A 21458-nucleotide genomic window follows, 5' to 3' on the forward strand; every position below is an offset into this window, starting at 1 on the left:
TTGTTTTCTATCATCAGACAGTGGGTTTATGAACTGAGTCGGATCTAATAAATGAGTCTGTGTTGTTAGGTATGAAAGATGACCAGTAGCCTTTAGTGGATCTCGCAGCACAGATGAAGCCCTGCTACATGGTAATCAAGCATGCACTGAGCTAGAGAGACTTTTCCTTTGGGGGATTAATCAAAACTTCCCACTCATCCACAGCCCCCCCCCTTCCTAAAGGAGTCAGTGTCAAAGGCAGAAATACCACCCTTTCAAATTTATAACTAGGAGAAAAGATGTCTGACTTTGATCCATCACAGATACGAAAAGTATATACTTCCATCTGACCCTGGGCAGTGTGCAGACCCACTGAATTTATAGACTAATGAATATAAGGATTTATGTTATGTCAAAGTAAATATTGACCTCAGCTCTGCCCCGGTCAATATTTACTGCTTTACTCAATAAATCCTCATGTTCATTTTCAAGCCAAGTCAATATCAGTTCATTAATTTCTACTCGGTTCATATCAGCATTTTATAGAATGTTTTACTTAAAAAATTTGGATACAGAAAGCACAAGAGCCCCAAACAGGCTTGCGTCCTTATAGCTTCATTCATTTCTAGGCTTCTCTCTCCTCACTGTGTACCCTCAAAATTGTAAGTAGTACACAGCACGAATTTAATATACATAGTCAATCTATCCTAAAACACAATCGTTTTTTGAAATATGGGTATATTGGTATGAGAAATTAAAGCACTCTAGAAATATTTCAATAATGAACAGTATTTTCAAAATATTGACACAAAGACAATCTCATTCATTTCTAAATAGGACTGGAGCAGTGTCCACATTCTCGAGCCTACTCATAAAGGGACCACATTACTGATACTACATGAATACATATGGTGGTTCAACTACTTCATTTTTGTGGCTACGATATAAGAATGTCAGTTCTTCTGGGGGTCATTTAGACTGTCTTAACATGGCGTCACCTTGGGGACATGCACTAGCCGTTTTCAGAGGTAGGTTCCTGAACTCCGCGGTGCTGAGAAAACAACAGTATTCAACCGTGGGCTAGAGTTAGGTGACTCAGTGTTTGCTGCCAAGCCTGACTGTGTAAGTTGTATCCACAGAAACCACAAAGTTGTCCTATGAATCCCCCCACGCACAATAAAAATAAAATATTTTAATATTTTATATTCTAGAGATGTTAACCAAAGTCCACCAAAATACTCTATCAGAACTGCTAGCTTCAGAATCAATTTAAAACTCAAATATGAACCTGTTTATACCCATTTTCAAATGTCCCAACTAGAGCCAAATGATGCCACCTGACACCAAGGCAGTGATGGACAAAGACTTCATCTCCCTGTTAAGCTTGTTCACAGGTCAAGAAGCCTGCATGCAGTCAGGTCCTCTTCTGACGTTCACTGGTGACCATCGACTTTATAAACCGTGGAGCCTTCTCTGGCGAGATGATGCCAAAAAACATTAGAATAAAGGTTTCTTGGCCGGGCGGTGGTGGCGCACGCCTTTAATCCCAGCACTTGGGAGGCAGAGGCAGGCGGATCTCTGTGAGTTCGAGACCAGCCTGGTCTACAAGAGCTAGTTCCAGGACAGGCTCCAAAACCACAGAGAAACCCTGTCTCAAAAAGCAAATAAATAAATAAATAAATAAATAAATAAATAAATAAAAATAAAGGTTTCTTTATTGTTTTGTTTTCTTTAAGAAAAGAGAGACTCAAAAGGAAAACAACAACAGAAAAGTATGAGTTCAGAAAACTTCTTTTAAACAATTAGAGAGGAAAAGCCAAATTTGGCCAAACAAACAAACAAAACACCAACCCGTAAGAAGGCAACAGCCTTGCCTACAAGTTCCTCCCTACCTCGAGGTCCCTACTACCCTAAAACAATTAGTTAAGAACACAGAAAAGGATTACTCACAGTTTCTAGTCAATGAAATAGAAGTCTACAGAACAAGACAAACACAGAACAAAGACAACCAGGACACATTTTGATAGGATTAAGTTCAAGGTTTTGAAATCATTATAACCAACCCATCAGTCTCCTCCACATCCACTCATTTTAAATGAAGTGTGATGTCATCTTACATCATCCTGGCAACACCCTAGACACTTCATCTTGCTTCCTCTTCTATGCCCAACAGTAATGGAGTCCTCTGGGCTCTTTCTTCTTGCTTCTCGAAGCCCCCATGATAAGGCTCCTCAAGATGAACGAGGCTTTGTCTCCACACTCTCTGGGGTCTGTCATGATAACCTGACATCTGGCATACAGTGAACAGTTCAAAACAGAGCAGGGAAAAAAACTGATTTATAGGCTATATAGCCAGATTAACAGGGGTGTGTGGAAGTTCATTGTGGGGAGAAAAAAAAAAGGAGGCTAGGTGCCATTGGAGAGGAGGATCAAGGCTGAGGAACCAGACAAAGGTGGCTTCTGACCTGGGGACCCAAGGCTGACTAGATCCCTGCTCAACTCCAACATGTTTCAGCCAATCAGGAGCTATCTACTGGGGGAAAAAAAAAACGTCGTCCTGGGAAACTACTCCCTGATGAGGCGCTGTAGGAGGCCTCAGGAGAGCAGTAAATAATACAGCAATATTAACATTAAACCTCCACGTTCTACAGCGCCTTCCATTCTTCCAATGACAAAGGCAGCCTTCTGTAGGCATGTGTATTTTGATTTACCCTGTACAGACATTCTTAAAAATAGGCATGGAAATGTAATTTTAAAAAAGTTAATTATAACCTCTGTTCACAGGGGAGCTCGTTACTTAAAGGGCTCCAACTGCAAAGTCTTTTGTGCATCACCCACTCTTTGATCTGAATACCAGAGCCCGTTAGTGAGCACTGAGGCGTGGGCTCTAGAGCAGAGACTCTCATTTATCTGTCTGCCCGTCTGTCCAGATAAACCTGGACGCCTATAATCCCAGGACCCAGGAAGCTGAAGCAGTGCCAATTCAAAACTGCCTTGGGCTACGTGGTGAGACCCCGTCTCATAAAAGGGGCATTGGATCTATCCTCAAAACCTGTATACTTAGCTGGGGAAATGAGCCACATATCTACATACAGAGAGAAATGTGTTCAAAGAAACGGGTGTAATGACGAACCACAAGAATGGGTCTTCAGGTCCAACCTAAAAACCCCAAATTCAAGTGGATGCTGAGATGCCTAAAACCCGAACCTCACATCTACACCATCTGTAAGGTCAGTCCTTCATCTCCATCTTACAGGTAATTTAAAAAGGTCTTAGCTATCCTCTGATCAAAAAGGCAGAAGCGATTCCTGTGAGAATAACCCTCTCTGATTTTCAACTTGTCCACGGACACTGCTTCCCACAGGGAATTTTGGCAACTACATGTTTTGATTTTGGATTCCTCTGAAGATGGGCACCACTCCCACCCCAAAAGAGATTCATACAATTTCTTTATACACCAAAGAAACTACTGGAGATGGAGAAAGTCCAGGGTAGGGGCACACAGCGTGCTTTCCTCCCGGTGTTTGAAAGGGAGAACACAGACACACAGGTTGATAAAGGCGCTTCAGAGTTCCTCCTGGACTCGATTCAGGTTTGTCTCGTATTTCTCTTCCCAGCAACTGTGACCGACCCAACATATGGTATTTTTCATGTAAAAACTACAGAAGTTCTGGGCCAGCTCCAAAATTCATGAACTACCATCACTTAAAGTTACAGGAAAAAAAATCTATGTCTTAGCAGGTTATAAAACTACAGAAGACAAATCGTGATAATATCTCCAGTAAGATACTTGAGAGAATTGCATTTTCCTTCTGGTATACTTAATTCTTCATGAAATTCTTCCTTACCTGTAATGAAAAAGAAATACAAAGACCAAAAGCCTCTTGAAATGACACCATTGTTCCTCACAGGTAACCCTACCATCCAACATCTGTCCCTCACTTTTGATGGATGAAGTTTCCACCTGGATATAGATATTGTGCCCCTTTGCTACAGTATCTCAAATAATAGCCAGAGGGGGAACCCCATCTCTGGATGACTACAATCAGAGAACAGGCAGACTCTTCCACCAACAGTCCTGTACGCTGACATTCTAGGTGTCTGATAAGTCTGTCAGAGGACAACTCACACATCAAGTATAAATAGGGATCTGTAGTACGGCAAAGGGATCAGTAGAAATCAAGTAACTATACCCACTCTCAAGTGAAAGCTGAATGGTCTCCATTCTACGAATGAAGTACAGTAGTGACGCTGCCTAAGGACAAGCTAGCCCCAGCTCAAAACTCAAACTCCTTTTGCAGTGACTGTGAAGTGGCTACCTCAGACAGCATGGAAACTAAACTGCACCCCACCAAACAGTAAACGATGGAACCCCACACGTGTTTCATTGACCGATCCTGAAACGCAACCTGCCTCCCTCATCTTGTCTCTTCCACACCCTTTTCTTAGAAAGGAAAATGCAAGGGCCACCCTAAAGACTTGCTGAAGTCTGTGCGGACAAAGAGGATCACAAGGAAACCTAAGCTGTCTTCTTCATGCCTAGGTAGCTCCGGATTAGACTCAGATCAGTCTCCACCACACATACATGGGAGTATGTGCACATATGCATGTCAACCTCACACACAATAGTTCTCTCTATACATATTATTAACTATAAATACACAAACACACACATATTAATTCTTAGCTGAGAAGCTGTAGTGAACCTCCACAGACAATACACAATGTAATGAGTGTGGTCGTCTTACAGTAAAGCCTGAAGCACAAACTCACGCTAAAGCCAGCAGCTTCTCCACCTCTGAACTCAATGATCCTCTCTACAAACCTCATAAGAAATTCACAAAGGCGAAACGTAAATTTGCCCATGCCTGTCTCAGCTCCTTCGCCTTCGGTTCTATCTAGCAATTCCTGGAAAGCCTGGCTTCTCAGTGAGAATTTCAGAAACACCAACAAGTAATGCAGAAACAGAGTCAAGAGCAGCAAGGAGAGTCGAGTACTTGAGGACACAGACCGTGCTAAACTTAAGCTGTGCCCCAGCTCACGTCACTCGCAGAACACCCTAGGAGGGAAATGCTGCTGGTTATTCCTGTTTCCCAGAAGGAAAGTCAAGGCTCTGAGCAATGAAAAGTCTCTCCAAAATCGGATGCACTCTTACAGTATCTGACACAGGTTTATATGGCAGGACAAAATTCATAGTCTACGCACTACCCCAACAAATGGTAACGTCCTGTGAGAAACTAAATGGGTTACAGAATTAGAGGCATGATGTTAAGATCTGGTCCATTAAGACTGATCTTTCAGACATGGCCTAATTTACCTTTGTTAAATTAAAAAAAAAAATGCCTCACAACATGGAGCCTTTCTTTTCTCAAGTTCACATTTTAAGCTTCATTGATACCTCAAAGGTATATCCCGGAATGGGACTAGCACAGTCCACACCAGTCTGAAGTGTGGAAAGTCTGTAGATGCCAAGTCTCATTGATTCCTGCCCTTCCTGTATCCATCAGCAGTTACGGAGAAGCCTCTCTGATGAACCCCAAATCTAGGTGACATGAGAACCAATACAGAACTCACTTACAAAAGAACCACTCTGATATCCTTAGGGAAATGGTTTCAATGTATGAAGAATATACACAGGATGAGCACCCCATCTCAAAAGTTCTGAACTGTTGGAGTACTGACATGGAGAACACGTGGAAGATCCCACAACCAACCTTAGGAGTTGGGTGGCAGTTCAAACCCTTAGGGTTTAAATGCTGTTAAAGTCACTGCATAAAATTACCTTTGGGTGTTAGGTACACGGGATACACAATACCCTGTTCAGACTTGGGCTCTGTCCCTGAGACATTTTAATAAGCAAACATCTAACATCTCAAAGTCTGCTGGCCCCAACAATTCCAGGTGAGTTTCTCAGGTCCTACAGGAGCCCCGTTTCCTCCTTCTTCTTCCTCCTCCTCCTCTTCCTCTCAACTGATTTTAATTACCCCTGGCAAGCTGCTTGAGAAACTCTTCCAAGCTGGTCATATCCATCCCAAGGTTCTTTCTTCATGGTCTGCCCTGAATGAACTCGGGTGTGTGTGTGTGTGTATGTGTGTGTGTGTGTGTCAGATTTATTAAAACAAGAATTGACAAACTAAAGCCTGTGAACATTATCCAGCTAGCTACCTGTGAGGACAAATGCTTCTGAAGACCTGCAAATGCTCAGTTGAAACAAAAACAAATAAAAAAAATTCCAAAGAGAGTATTTCCTTGCAACATAAAAATTACATAAGGTTCAAGTTCCAGTACTCATGAACAATTTCATCACACCATACTCAGGCTCTCTAGTGTCACCTATGGTGGCTCTGGTGACGTGCTGGCAGGGCTGAGTGCTATAGCAAAGACCCTGTGTCTTGAAAAGTCTAGAATGTTTATCATATGGATCTCTCCAGATGGGTGTAAATAAAGCAATCTCTCAACCTGAACTCTCAGCCTTCAGCTGGAGGCAGAACTCAAACCCAGAGACACACACACTCTGTAACACCTGAAGACGCAACAGGGCCCACCACAGGCAAGGATGTCCATCAATAATGGCTCTATTCCCCAGATGCACCACTCACGCACAGCCCCTCTCCTGAGTAATGGGAGAAGTTCTGCCTCTTCACCGCCATTTGCACAGATGCCCTGTAACTTCCAATTTCCTGCCTAAGTGCATTATTATTCTAAATTGATGAACTGTAAATAACGGGCCACTTTATGCCTCTTCATGACAGATACCACAGCCACAGAGCACACAATGATAAATTTTCTTCGCATGTCTTGGCAAGAAGCTGTATGTATGTAATTTTGGCCTCCATCTCCCAATTTCCTTCATTTATCAGAAAATGGTGACAAAAGGCTCTAATTAGATAATTCTAATCACAAAGAGGGAGGTGTGATGGAAGACTTCACCATCACTGTCTGTGACAAGCCAAACAAAACAGATCTGGCCATTCTCCCTGCAGGGGCAGGAGATTTATCAGCAGACAAGAGAATGCAAACCGCCACCAGATAAGGGGTAATTAAAGATCAGGCTATACATTTTACACTGACATAAATTTAACAAGATTTGCAGGTGGAAATTGGGGGTTGAGAAGGAAGCCCTGGTTCTGAGGAGAATCACAGCAGTTTCATATGCAACAACACGACATAATACACACATTTATTAGGAAGAGTAATCGCCGCACCTCCAAGCTCTTTCAAACAAGGAACTTGAATTATTCAGTACCCCAGTAATTTCAAAGCGCTCTGTCTTTTTCAAGTATTCCTCCTTAATTTGCTATGATCTGCTTTCAACAAGTTGGTGAGTTTTCTCATCTCTTTTAAAAATAACAAACCACCTAGTTCATTCTTTTTTAGTTAAGTGAAAAGAGCACAGTCCAGAAAGGCCTCTACATGCAAGGAAATTAGCTCTGATGTAATATGCACTAAAACTGTCAGCGACGCTATCCGTGTTACTGTCTCACACGTGCAAAGCAAAACTGGGCTCGGTATACGGCAGAGAGAGGCAATACGCTCAACCACAAAGACTTGGAAATAAAGCTGGGTTTCGTGGATAATGGCTTAGGAGAAACTCCACGAGCTATTGAATGCTGTATCATGTTCTGCGGACATTAAGGGTCACCACAGCACCCTCAAGGCAACACTCTGTCTCTCAAAGAGTTACATGTCTGTAACTCCGTAACAAAGGAATTTCAGGGACAAACACTTTGAGGACGGGCATGATGGGAAAACATGAAAAGAGCGGGCTTCAACGTTTCAAGTTTTAACAAAGCCAAACCTGCTTGACCAAACGGGGATCAGACGAAATCCTGATGCTCCTGTCTTCCAGGACACTGACCAACTTAGGAGGACTTACCCGAGTATGCCCAGTAGGGGTCTCCGGACGCCTTCCGCCTGCGGATCTGCACCGAGCTGCCCTGTCTGCTCTCCTGCAAAGCCCCCACATAGCCTTCAGTCAATGCTGGAAGAGAGGGAGAACACAGTCAGTCATAGCGCTGAGGTGGACGCGGGGCACATGGAAGATGCTCAGCCGCGTGCAGCAGAGGTAGTCACAGAAGCACAAGCCTTAGAGGCTGTCTGAACAGAACCTCAGTTGTGTCTTGTTACACGGCGCATGTGCCTGTCCTCCCAACAGTTGGCTGGGGCAGGAAGATTGCCTCCTGTCCTAGGCTGGCAGGGCTACAAAGTAAGAGTCTGATTCCAAAAAACTAGAGAAAAGTCCACAGCAAGACATTAACACATTTACTGCTCATATTAATGCTTAATATAATCAATATTATCATATATAATATTAATATAATAATTAATCACATCTATGTTTGAATTTAGTTTTCAGTTGATTGGCTGTTCGTTTTGAGACAGTGTCACTCTGTAGCCCAGGCTGACCTGCAAGTAACCTTGTAGATCAGGCTAGCCTCAAACTCCCATCCAACCTCCTATTTACTCCATCCTCTCAGCTGGGATTACAGGGGTAAGCCCCAGCCGAACCTTCACTAGGTACATTATTTACCTGGTGCGACAAACGTGGACACAAGGGTCCCGGTGGTAGAAACAAGCTTCAAGCAAGGAGATGACTTGCAGTTGCCTACGGTTCAATGAAATTTGACCCAGAATGTGTGCTTTGGTTTCTAACTCTCTGAATAAGTGTGTTTTGGGTATAAAAGCCTCCAGGGCACAAGTGCTCTTCACTGTGTTTGTTACACATACGTGGGGGGTGGGGAGTGGGGAGAGGTTCCAGGTGCAGAGACTTCAGCACCGCACAAAGCACATAGCAGATCTGAGAGCCAAACAGAAGCATTGAGACCAGGGCCTCTGCCCGGCAAAGCACAGGCACGCACTGGAGACCCCCTCCAGGTCCACACCCTTAGGCCCACAAATGTTCTCCCGTAGTAGAGAGGACAGCAGAGCACAGAACCTTCCACTGCCAATACTCATACTACAGCATAACAGTGACATACTGTTGAAACCCTAAAGGAATCCAATCCACCCCAGAATATCGAACGGATTCTCTACGACCACGAGAGTTCCCATGTGTGCACTGCAGCCTTCAAAGCCCTCCCCCACTCCCCACCCCACCTGCATCCTCTCCATCGAATGCAAATTGCCTCTAGTGATGAGCCTACGCCTAAATGCACAGATGTGTACAAGGATAAACATCACAGGTGCCCCGATTCCCAAACAATACACGCCACCCGCCTATATTAATACTCAAATGCACCCAAACAAAATCAAGTCTGCTTTCCAGAAGCAAGGAAAAAGGTCAGGAAACACGTCCATTGGCTCTGGGATGCCGATGGAAACACGAAACGACGGTACATTTTCTACGGACAACAGGGGCACAAGGGCGTTAGCTTTGATGAGAAGGCGGCGCCAATAACAAACACCGCAACTGTGAGAACTAGTTTGAGACCCTCAGCCAGGGCTGGACCACAGAAGCTCCCGAGATGAGCCTTTAGAGGAGAGCTGGAATGGAGGAGACTCCAAACGTTCTTCTCAAAAGGAAACCTGCTATCACTTCTATTTGTTCGCTCGTTCAAAACAACGAGGTAAAAAAATGTAAGTTACTGCTCACTGTCACGTGCAATAAAAATGTGGCCACTCACCATCTCAGCCATCAGCTCTGCAGGTGAGCCACGAAGAGCATGCATGAGTCGCAAGTTCTCACCTACGATGGAAACCACAGCATCTACTCCCCGGCTCTCTCATGACTCCCTCACGCTGGACAGTTCATATTTTGGGGGGCATGTGTCAAGAATTTTAATGTGTTGCCTGCTTACTGTGTTTCACCTCGTACCCCAAAGCCTTTCTCTTTGTATCAGGACAAGGGGTACAGCAGCAACTTGACAATGTGACCGATAAAAGCCAAGTCTCTGGGGGTTTTTAGTATGACATAAGTTTACTTGCTTGTGAAATAAGGGCCCTAGAGGATAGTTCAGAAGACAACAGGACTTACTGAAAGTGGAGCACCCTGCTCAGCCCCAAGCCCAATGGAACAAACGATTCGGGAATTTACTCTTCCTAACTGATCTCTTGCTGGACGCAGAAGAACCTGCAAGAAGTTAACTGTCTAGAATGCGTGAAGGTGTAACCAAAAGGTTGGGGGACTGCCGCAGCTGTAACCCACTAAGCTGATGCTTAGTTTGTGCTTGTTGAAAAACAAGGTCACATGTAGATAGAGATGGCCTTGAACTATTGGTGCCCTTGATGCCATGCCCCCAGTTTAAGGATTACAAGCGTGTACTTCAACATACCCAGCTCACTGAGTAATGGAGACTAAACTCTGTGCATGCCAGACAATAGCTCTACCCCTTTAGCTACATCCTCAAGCCCACGTTCAATTCACTTCTACACCCCCTCCACCTCCTTTCTCTATAACTGATGTCTGAGCTCGCTAGGGGATGGTTTCTCAGAACTTGTTCTGGGTGTTTATTAGGTTCACAGACCATTTTTCATTTTCTTCTGCTCCAGTCAACTCGACTAAATTTAAATTGAACTGTTTGAGAGATGTTTTCCCTCAGCACCATCTCAATAAGAATTTGCTCCACAGCCATTGTTTCAGTGGCAACCATAGCCCATTCCATTTACCCACAGCTATCCAGGCACCTTTCTCCTCCCAGCACACGGCTTGCCCTCTTCTGACTTAAGCCACTGAGTCCCCATACACCAGCATCCTGAAAACCCCCGCGATGAAATCAGGCACAAGGCTATCAGCCTGTCTTCCTTGCTTATGGAAGAGCTAGGCATAATGAATCCATGAAGATGTTGAGACATGGTCCCCAAAACAATGGGTAGGGTGGGCTGAGGACCAAGTATGGGATCAGCACAAGTTGCAATAATAACCAAACTTGGAGCTACGCCAGGAGGCAGACTATACAGACCAATTCTTTTGACAGCATTAAGCCCTGGTCAGCGCCAACGGGAAGCTAGAGAGTTGGAGAGTTACAGTGAACAGATTAGAATTAAAACTCTGTCTTCTGTCACCTGTGCAACCAGTCCTGCGATGACAATGCCTCTAAATACGCACTTTGGCTTCTGGCCATCACTTTACAATCTACAAGGTCACCGTCGTTATAATAGATTATCAACCCGGGGATAAATTTTTTTAAAAATAGAAAGCACAAATCAATGACAAACTGTCCTGGACACTGGGCTTTGAAATTCAAATTAAATTGTTTTGGAGAAGTACCCAAAAAATCAACTTTTTAAAGGTCCTAGATTTGTGTGTGTGTGTGTGTGTGTGTGTGTGTGTGTGTGTGTGTACAGCCAAAAGTCGCCTTCTGTCTCCACTGACCCACTTTTAGGACCACTGCTCACCTACCAAAAAGAGCAAACAATGAACACGCAAAGCAGGATGGGAAGGGCCTGAGATTCCCACAGGATGGTCTTTGGGGAAGCGATTTGAAAATGACCAGGGAAGCAAAGACTCCATCATTGGGCACCACGTGCTTTCCAACAAACGACCTGCTCAGTAAAGTAACTTTATGTACTATTCCTTTCCACTGCAGCAGTTATGTGTGGTTCCTTATCCCACCTCCAGATCAGGAGGGAACTGTGTATCGATGTCACCTGTATAAACTAAGGAAGATGATCTAAAGCCCTCACCGCAAATATCTTCCAATCAAAGACGAGGTGGTTTTAAATGTATTTTTAAAACCATTTGAATAGCAGTCGAGATATATATATACTGTATATAAAGCAACTTCATATTTGATTAAAGGAACAGAGGCTTGCACACGGTAACAGTCTGTGGCTCCCAAGGAAAGCTAGAGTCAGCAACGCCAAATTCAATCAATTCTAATACTCTGTCCTCTCCTCAGCTCCAACCGCAGAGCGGCTACAGCATGGTATGCTATGGTATGGCTATGAATCATGCTATTGATTTTCAATATCTTCTGTGCAGAAAATTAAATTATGCAAATGCATGCCTTTACGGATCCTTACCTTAATGTGAAATTGCATACCTGCTTATGTCAGCAACTTAATTACACAATTAAAAATGGAGCATGCTTACATGAAAATGTGTGGTTTCACTCTTCGGAACAGACAATATGCGTAAATCTGCCTATGGTTATCATTTAAATAACAAGAAGGAGGAGACGGTGTTACGCAAACATAAACTCTAGCAAGTTCACAACCGAGCCCCTATGGTTTAGGAATATGAAGTCATTTGTCAGCTGGAAGCATAGAAGGGTCTTTTGTCGTGTTATATATAATGTTCCAAATTGTTGGAGCCATTGTGTACAACACAGAAAAGCCCAGGAGTGTACACAGATACATGTTTTTGAAAGAGGTCGACTCTAATGTCATTTTAAGAAGCACATACATATCCTCAGTTGGCTGGCAAACCTGGGCAGAAGGAATTTCAAACTCAAGCTGTTTTCAAGAGCCTCGAGTATCTCATCATCGAATGATTAGGAAGGACAAATCCAGCTACTCCCATCATCCCAGTCTACCAATCCTGACAAGATGGAAGCAGAGAGTTAAAAAGCCAACAATATTAACTAGCCAATGATGCTTCCATCGCACTCAGCAGGAGGAATCTTAAGTCACTTGGTTGCTAGGCAGGGCGCCAAATGAGTGGCAGGAGTTTTCAGACACTCTCTCTCCTCTCAGAACTTCTACGGAGCCTAAAGTGAAGAAGATATTTATAAATGTTTCAGACCCACAGGCCCAATCCCGTCCTATAAAAATATCCTATGAGGTACCTATTGCTGAAGACATCAACACAGTTTCCTGTGTGCATGATTTAATTTCCCAAGGCTACTGGACAGAGTTTATGAGAATAAATGTTTGTAATATGGGACTATAAAAGCAGATGTGTTACCCATCTCCTAACTGCATCTTTAGGAGGGTTCTGTTACCCAGAGCTTCTCAGAAACTTGGTCTTAGGGGAAGGAACTTGAAGTTTCAGTAACTCCCCTGTGTTTATTTGTGTATGAACATTTTTTCCTTCAAAAAGCACTCATTAAGTAACATTTTGACATAGATAACTTTTTATTTTGAATTTGTATTCATTGGGGGGGTTGCCATGTGTGTATGTAGGTGTTTGCAGAGGCCAGAAAGGAGTACCACAAACCCCTAGAACCAGTTATGATAAGTAGTGGTGAACCATCAGTCATGGATGCTGGGAACCACACTTGGGTCCTCTGCAAGAGCCGGGAGCAGTCCTAACCACCACCTCTCTAGCCCCATATGTCTTCTTCAGTTTCACTGCTGGAGAGAAGCAAATGTCTCCAAGATGATAAGAGGTAGGAATCAAGATGGGTGTGGTGGCTTGCACCTTTAATCCCAATAACTGGGAGACAGAGCCAGGCAGGCCAGCCAGTGTTACAAAGTGAGATCCTGCCTTAAAGACGGAGGGAGGGAGGGAGGGAGGGAGGGAGGGAGGGAGGGAGGGAGGGAGGGAGGGAGGGAGGGAGGGAGGGAGGGAGGGAGAAGGTCGTGTTGTTATACACAGCCGCTTTTCTTCCCAACCTGGAAAGCATGGCTAAAAGTACAGGGCACCACAGCACCTGAAGTCTTTTCTGGTGACAAAAGCAGTTTGAATATGCAAATAATATTTTGCATATTCATTTGTAAATGAAAAATGGTGGTCTGAGATGCTCACCAAGGAAGAAAGGATTTCAAAGGAGGTACTGCTTAGTTCTACAGGACCGGTTATACTCCCAGCTTGAACCAATAACACCCACTTCATCTCTGCTAACTCATGATCTGAAAAGACCTGAAATCAAATCGCTCCCCACTTCTACCCCCCTCCTCTAGTTTGTGTGCGCTCACACACAAAAAAACACGTCTGTGTGTTGGAGGCTTATTCCTTAATCCTGATATCTTAAAGAGGTGACTGGACTATGGAGACACCCACTCCATCAATGGATGGAACCATGCATGGCTTTATAGATAAAAGGACTAGCAGGAAGTAGGGCCTGACTGAAAATATTAGGTCTCTGGGAGGCACGCTTTTCATCTCCAATTTCTGGTCTCTCTCCGTGCTTCCTGGATGCCATGAATTGAGTGCCTCTGCCCTTCCAATATGAGGCTTTTCTCCTCACAGTCCAGGAAAAGGAGAGTCAGATGCCCATGGACTTATAACCTCTGAAACCAGAAATGAACATTAATCTTTCTTCCTTTCAAAGTTTGTCTCAGAAACCCGTCACAACAATGAAAAATTAACTAATATCATTAATGGTCACATAAGGTTATACAGCAGTAGAAACTGATTTGGTTTACCATAAGAACATCCCAAACACCTTTTGAAACATGCTGATAGACCTAGTACCCTGTCGATGAAAGTATTTTTCCCCACCTAGGTGCCTACCTAATTCTAGGACATTCCAAAAGATGTGGATGGTCAGCCGGGCGTGGTGGTGCACGCCTTTAATCCCAGCACTCAGGAGGCAGAGGCAGGCGGATCTCTGTGAGTTCGAGACCAGCCTGGTCTACAGAGCTAGTTCCAGGACAGGCTCCAAAGCCACAGAGAAACCCTGTCTCAAAAAACCAAAAAAAAAAAAAAAAAAAAAAAAAGATGTGGATGGTCTGGGAGAAGATATTTTTATGAAAAATTGAAAACATCAGCCAGGCGATAGTGGGGCACGCCTTTAATCCCAGCACTTGGGAGGCAGAGGCAGGCAGATCTCTGTGAGTTTGAGGCCAGCCTAGAAACAACAATGACAAAAAAAATTGAAACGGTCACAGCAAAGCAATTGCAGCGGAATGAAAATGACACATGAGGGACAAGGTGGCAGCCGAGCTCTTCCCCCTAGCCCCCATGGAAAAAAGCCCACGTAAAATCAAGAAACAGACCCTCTCCTTTCCGTGTGGAGAATGCGTATTTTTACAGTGGCCAACAAATAGTTAAACAGGCTGTTTATGTCTAATATAACTCCTCATACAACAAACAAATTAAGGATCCTTCAAGGAAGAGGAAATCGGGCACAATTTTCTCTAGATTTTAGAGAGCATTTAAGAGCATTACACGCCACACAATAGTCTGCAATGAATATATCTTTATCTTTTTTGTGCCTACAATGAGCAAATGTATCAAATTATAGTTAAAGGTAATTAAATATTCTGACGAGGCTCACATTTCCTTTGTGCTACATTTCAATTAATTGTGGTGAGATGTACTTTGTCAGTGTCCCAAAAAGCAGAATCAGGAAGTGTGCCTCTCTCTGAGCAGCTACAGAGCCGCAGCCTGCCGTAGCCGTCGTGTGATACTGAACTAACCACAAATACAATGGATCCTATTACAGCAGATTGTCTATTTCACCGTATTGAAATGCACCTATTGTCCTAACTACAAAGAATTGTTTTTCATTATCTAACACGATAAAGAGGCCTAGCATAGGGCCATGGTTTCTTTTGAAGTAAAATAAACCATCAGAACTCAGAAGTAATTCTAGGGAACAAAAGATCACACAGTAGTGGTGGGTCCTACTGGGCAATGAAGATACCAAACGGCCTCAGAAAACTGAAATAAAATAGAGGAGCAAAAGTCTGAACAACTATAACATAGCGTGATTCCAAAAGGCAGGATCTGTTGTCCTTTAAATCAAGACAAGAAAAATTAGAGCCACCCCCTCTGCTATAATTAACTCCGCCATAGTTTGAGAAGTTCAGAAACTAAAAACACTTCCCAAAAGGTCTGAGGCACACATGGCACACTTCAAAAGCTGACTCTTCCCACAGTTTAATAACCCCTTGCAAAGAAAATCCAAAAGAGACAGTTCCCTGCCACAGATGCACAATCCTGAAAAAGAAAGACTCGGTTCCTGGCTTCAAAGACTTCATGGCGCCGGTCAGAGGTGAAGTGAACAGCACTTTGGGTCTGTTTTAGAATAATAAATACTCTTTGGCTCTCAAAGAATTGAGTCTTGCAAGGCTTGTAAAATAAGAAAATGAAGGCTAGTCACAGGTAGCATCGTGGTCACATGCAACCTGACAATGAAGTACGAGGATTTTACCACTCTTGCGTATCTTTACCAAGTTTTAGTGATCCAAAAGATAGCAAACACAACCAAGGGTTTACTCAGTGGTAGTCACCAAGCAGAGCAACCACCCACCTAGATGTTTTACTTCACCAAGTGTGTGTGTGTGTATATGTATGTGGGGGGGGGCATGCGTGCCCATCTGTCCACCCAAGGTGGGAACACTCAGGAAAGAAGTCTGATACGCGTGCTTCTCTAACATGATGTATGCTGAGTAGGCCCCTGTTTAGAGAAGTGCTTTGAGATACAAGCTCGTTGCACCTCCATCTCCCCTGACTGGATTTTCTTCTGACATAGTATTCCCATGACCATCTGAATTTGCAATCACAGCCCAGTCCATCAGAAGCTACTTACTAAATACCTCACTGCTATGAAGCAGGCACTATTAAAAAATTATTAGTACAGGGTCTGGGGAGATGGCTCAGTGGTTAAGAGCACTGGCTCTTTCTTCCAGAGGTCCTGAGTTCAATTCCCAGCAACCATCTGGTGACTGGTAATCATCTAGCGTGAGATCTGGCGCCCTCTTCTGGCCTGCAGGCATAAATGCATACAGAACACTACGAGGGAGGGTGGGAGGACAGAAGGGGGGGAGGGAGGGAGGGAGGGAGGGAGGGAGGGAGGGAGGGAGGGAGGGAGGGAGGGAGGGAGGAAGGGAGGGAGGGAGGGAGACAGGTAAGTACAGTGGCTCATGGAAGTAATGCAATGGAAATCCTATGGTCTAGAAAAAGAAAGTAACTTAGAAAATGCTAAGTAACTTGTCCAAGGATACACAGCCTGAAGGCAGGCACTATCTTCAAGCTTTAGAGGTGACACTAGATTACAATTCTTGTTTTCTTTTTCCTCTGCCTAACACTAGAGATGGACCCAGGCCCTCACATATCCTCAGCAAGAGCTCTACTACCTTCTCAGTTCTTGTACTTTCTTTCACAAAATTGCATTTGGGGCATCATAAGGTATCTGGGTTAATAGCGAGGCCATTTGCTCAAAGTGAAGAAAAAACATCTACAAGAGCCTCAAAAACTAAAAATGGAACCATTTCAAAAGAACTGAGCTGTCTGGGCTACTTTTCCTACTCCTGTTGGCAGCAAGGATAAAAGCCTGCTCCTAATAGAACTCAGAAAACGTAGTGACTTTTCTACCATGCTGTGGAGAAGATCCAATTATGACTACACAAACATTACTTACTGCCTAGAAAAAGAAAGTCACCCATGCCAAATACAAATCAACATGGTTACAATGTGTCTTTAGGGGGAAAACAAGACAGAAAGAAAAGTGATACATTGGCTAATAAATTCTCTTCATTCCATTCTCTTAAAATACGTAGTTCTTACTGCTTAACATACTTTTATTTACCAGAAATACACTCCATAACATAGACTTTTGATGTAGTCATTTTATCTATATATGTACATATTGTTAGTGAGGTATTAAAATGGGTTTCATAGAGAGCAAAAAGTCCTATGATGTAAAAAATAACATACATGTGGCTTAGCATCCATTTGAAAATGACATCCTATCCACTAACTCTAGCAAAACATACCAACAGTAAGCAAGTAATTCACAATTCTGGCACACAGTGACTAGTGACTGTTATTATTGTTAAAATGCCTCCCGATTTTCATGTGTTTGGAAACTTAACCCGCAAGTTCATACAGTACTGGTGTTAGGAGATGAATCCGTAAGGAGGTAACTGGGTCATAAGAATCTGCCTTCATAAATCTGCACTCGCCAGACATCAACAACAAATTCTCATACTTCTCAGTCACCAGAAACAGAGCTAAGGAAACCTTTATTCCTTCTGTATCATCTACTCTGTGGGATTCAATTATGCCAACAGGAAGAAATCTAAAATAGAGATCCCCAAGATAACACACATCACCACCAGCATAACCACCACTAACAGCAGATTATACGCACAAAGCCGGGCCTGATTTGAGGATCCACTTCAGAGTGGATGGCAAGCATGACACCATTTTGCTGAAGACAACATAGGTAGAACTAATTCATAACATTCTATTATCATCAAAAACCTGTGACTTCCAGTGCCAGTTATTAGACAGTGTAAAGTCTTGTGTCCTCTTGGAACTTGACTTGGGAACACAGGAAAGTAAAGGGAACAAGACACTACCACGGAAAAGAGAGAGAAGAATATTCTAGGAGTAGCTGGAGAATGGGTATTTTAATTTAGAGCATTCACAGAAAGAGTGGTAGAACCTAAGGTTGGATGATGTCACGGTGGCACAAAGAGAGATAAAGAAACATGGAAAATTAAGGTCACAAAGAGGCTGGCTGCAGAGTCTAGGAAGACTGGCTCGTTGGGAAAGTTGTTTGCTGTGCAAGCCTGAGGACTTAAGTTCAAACCCCAGCAGCTACATAAAATGCTGAGTATGACCACGCATGCCAATAATCCCAGTGCAAGGGATGGGGAGGAGGCAAGAGGATTCCTGGAACTGGTGAGCTGGAAATTTAAAAAAAAAGGTGGAAAATGACAGAGTGAGACACCCCACCCCTTCCACTGGCCTCTACACATGTGGCACACAAGTCGAGTCCTTCACACACACACATAAGGATATGTAGACACACAAGAGTCCAGTCTGTCTAAGCCTAGGGAGCTGGGCAGTGATGATGGCGACAATGATTATAACCACAAAGGTTAAGAAAACAGGATTCATGTAATACCTAAAGAAGATTGGGACGGGTAGGTGAACTCACAGGTGGCAACCTATGTGTCTGGCAGGTGATATTCTCTGTCAGACAATCTCAGGTCTTTAGACCTCAGGCTCGTAGAGCAATCTCAGACAGCGGCTGCGAGGACATAACTCTAAGGTGCTTTTATGAAGGAAAACTGCAACAGCATCTCTGCTGTGCAGGAAATACAGCAGAGGCAGGTGGGCTTGAGCACAAGCAGAACTCAGACCTAGCCTCTAGGCGGGTCACAATACTAAGTGTGCACCTCAGTTGAAGGCTGTGAAGTTCTCCAGAAGCAAATACTGGAGATACGCACTCACTTGAACAGAAACAGTCCCGGCTGGTTTTTAACTTTACTTAGTTTTTCTTTTCTATCATTGCAACTCACCATTACCCTTTTCACCTGAATAAAGAAAGGGGGAAAAAAAGGAACTGCTAAGGGTCTAGGGTTTGGTTGCTGAGTGTTTGCGTAGCATGCAGCAGGTCCTAAGTCTGATATTTACTACAAGAGAACAAAGAAAAATAAGCTCATTATTCATCCCAACATTTTAAAAGTGGTAGGCACAAAAGTACACAGAAAAGTGAAAGAGAAAGAAACAGTAATGGAGACAGAAGGCTTGGTGGGTGAAGGGGTCTCCAACCCCAATATCCTGACTTCCAAACCCTGGACTCACAAGGAGGAAGACACCAACTCCTCCAAGTCATCCTCTGGCTCCTCAACACACCATGACATAATCATGCACGTGTGTGCATACAAATGCATGCACGTATGCGCGTACACACACACAGACACACAATTTCCAACCAAAGAGGAAAGAGGCAATAATCATACACACACACAATTTCCAATCAAAAGTGAAAAGAGGTAATAGTAACACCACTACATTTTTCTAAGTGATATCTGCTACATAAAGCTATGCCCGCTTGTATCAAACTGTTTTTTCAACACAGCTACATCCACTGATTAGTCAAGTCCTTGGACCTCAACAGGGAGGCTTCTTGTAATAAAGAGACTGACAACTGTAGAGTACAGAGTGACTCAAAGCTCAAAGAACAAAAGGAAAAGACAAATATTTCAGGAGACATGGGGTGATGGGGAAACAGTGTCCTGACATGAGCAGCCCTCTACACTCGTGAACTCATAGTAGATATGGCAGCCCGCTTAAGATGAAGCCAGTCAGCAATTCAGCATGGACTGGAGAGTGGTGCAGGATCTCCCACCCCCAGCTGCCGAGCTCCTGGCCGCCGGTGACTGCAAGGGAAGGAAGAGCCAGTTTTCTTTAGGAATGTGATCCTTGAGAGATGAACCGTGGTTCAGTAGGAGGCCCCATGCACTATTTGGACTCAGTGGTTAGACTTCAGATCTGTTTTTAGAAGAGGGCGTGACGCTAGGAACGGGGTTTCTGGGAAGAGCCGAAGGAGAGAGCAGGCGTGAATATGATTGAAATACATTGTACACACATATAAAAGTTAAGTAAGTATGTTTTTTTTTTTAAAAAAAAAAAAGCCTATACAAGAGGGGCGACCTACATGACCCTGAAGCCCAGAGGTCCAAAGCACACTGCAATAGACTCCACAGGAACAGACAGAGTTGCTTGTTTCCAAAGATCTAGTTTATGCTTGATGTGTGTGCCTGACTGTGTGTATATGCACCATCAGCATGGAGGTGGCATCAGAGCCCAGAAGGGGGCATTGGACCCCCCTGGAACTAGAGTTATAGGTGGCTGTGAGCTGTTACATGGGTGCTGGAAATTGAACCTAGGTCCTCTGGAGGAACAAGAAGAGCTCCTAACTGCTGGCTGAGCCATCTCTCCAGGCCCTGGGAAGAGTTTTAAAAACCACTTTGTCACTATTTAAACATGCCTAAGAGCATGGCCTTGGCCTCAATTCTGCCACCCTTAATTAGTCTTGGGATGGGTGGACCATTCTTCCACAACAAGACGTAAGCACATGGAAAGAAAGTCATTTAGATAAAAACTAATTACTACATGAAATCAAAACTATTCATCATAAAGAGGATAATGAAGATTTTATCTTTAGCAATGGTTCAAGGTTGTATATAAGTCACATAATAAGAATCCAAAGACAAGGGCTGGAGGGATGGCTCAGTGGTTAAGAGCACTGACTGTTCTTCCACGGGACCCAGGTTCAATTCCCAGAACCCACCTGGCAGCTCACAACTGTCTGGAATTCCAGTTCCATGGCACATTAAAAAAATAAAAAAAAATTTAAAAAATTAAAAACCAGGGACAATAAGACAACCAACCTGCTGGGAAACAGATAAATGGTCAACTACAATAGACTCTCATGGTCTACAGGAATTTTCCCCTCCCAAAAGTCTAATAAACAGGCCTCTCACTGGCATCTTTATGTTCAACACATGTAAATCTGTCTATGGCATTTAAAGGGAAAATGAAAACACGAGGAACTGGTTAACATTGCCAGGCAATCGCACTGGTGTTGCTAGTTCCAGAGACCCAAGGTTACAAGTTTATCTGTGTGATCTCCATGTTTCTGAGGTGTTAAGCAGGCTTCTACTCCAGCAAGAAGGAGGCTAGCTTTATTCTTTTCGAACACAGCAAGAAATCGCCCAAGAAATGCCTTGCATTCTGCTTTGCTTGAAAGGGAGTTATTAACTTGAAATAACACAATACAACTCTCAAGGAAAATAATTTAAAAGAGCTATTAGAATCTTAAATAAAATGATTTAATTAAAAAAACTGTAACCATTATAAAATTTTTTTTGCCAGATCACATCAGGATGGCTAAAGTACTTATCATTCAGTC

The 21458-nt window shown here is 43.5% G+C and overlaps 1 protein-coding gene across 2 annotated transcripts in view; it reads right to left on the reverse strand.

The window, feature by feature from the left end:
* Ptprg (protein tyrosine phosphatase receptor type G) overlaps positions 1 to 21458 on the reverse strand; it is a 683229-nt gene that overhangs the window by 504235 nt on the left and 157536 nt on the right. For both annotated transcript variants that reach the window (XM_057769291.1, XM_057769290.1), the window contains exon 2: positions 7856 to 7960. In XM_057769291.1, coding sequence (XP_057625274.1) covers positions 7856 to 7960 — 105 coding nt within the window. The remainder of the gene's footprint in view (positions 1 to 7855; positions 7961 to 21458) is intronic.

This window comes from Chionomys nivalis, chromosome 5 (genome assembly GCF_950005125.1).
Source record: "Chionomys nivalis chromosome 5, mChiNiv1.1, whole genome shotgun sequence".
In the NCBI taxonomy this organism is placed as follows: domain Eukaryota; kingdom Metazoa; phylum Chordata; class Mammalia; order Rodentia; family Cricetidae; genus Chionomys; species Chionomys nivalis.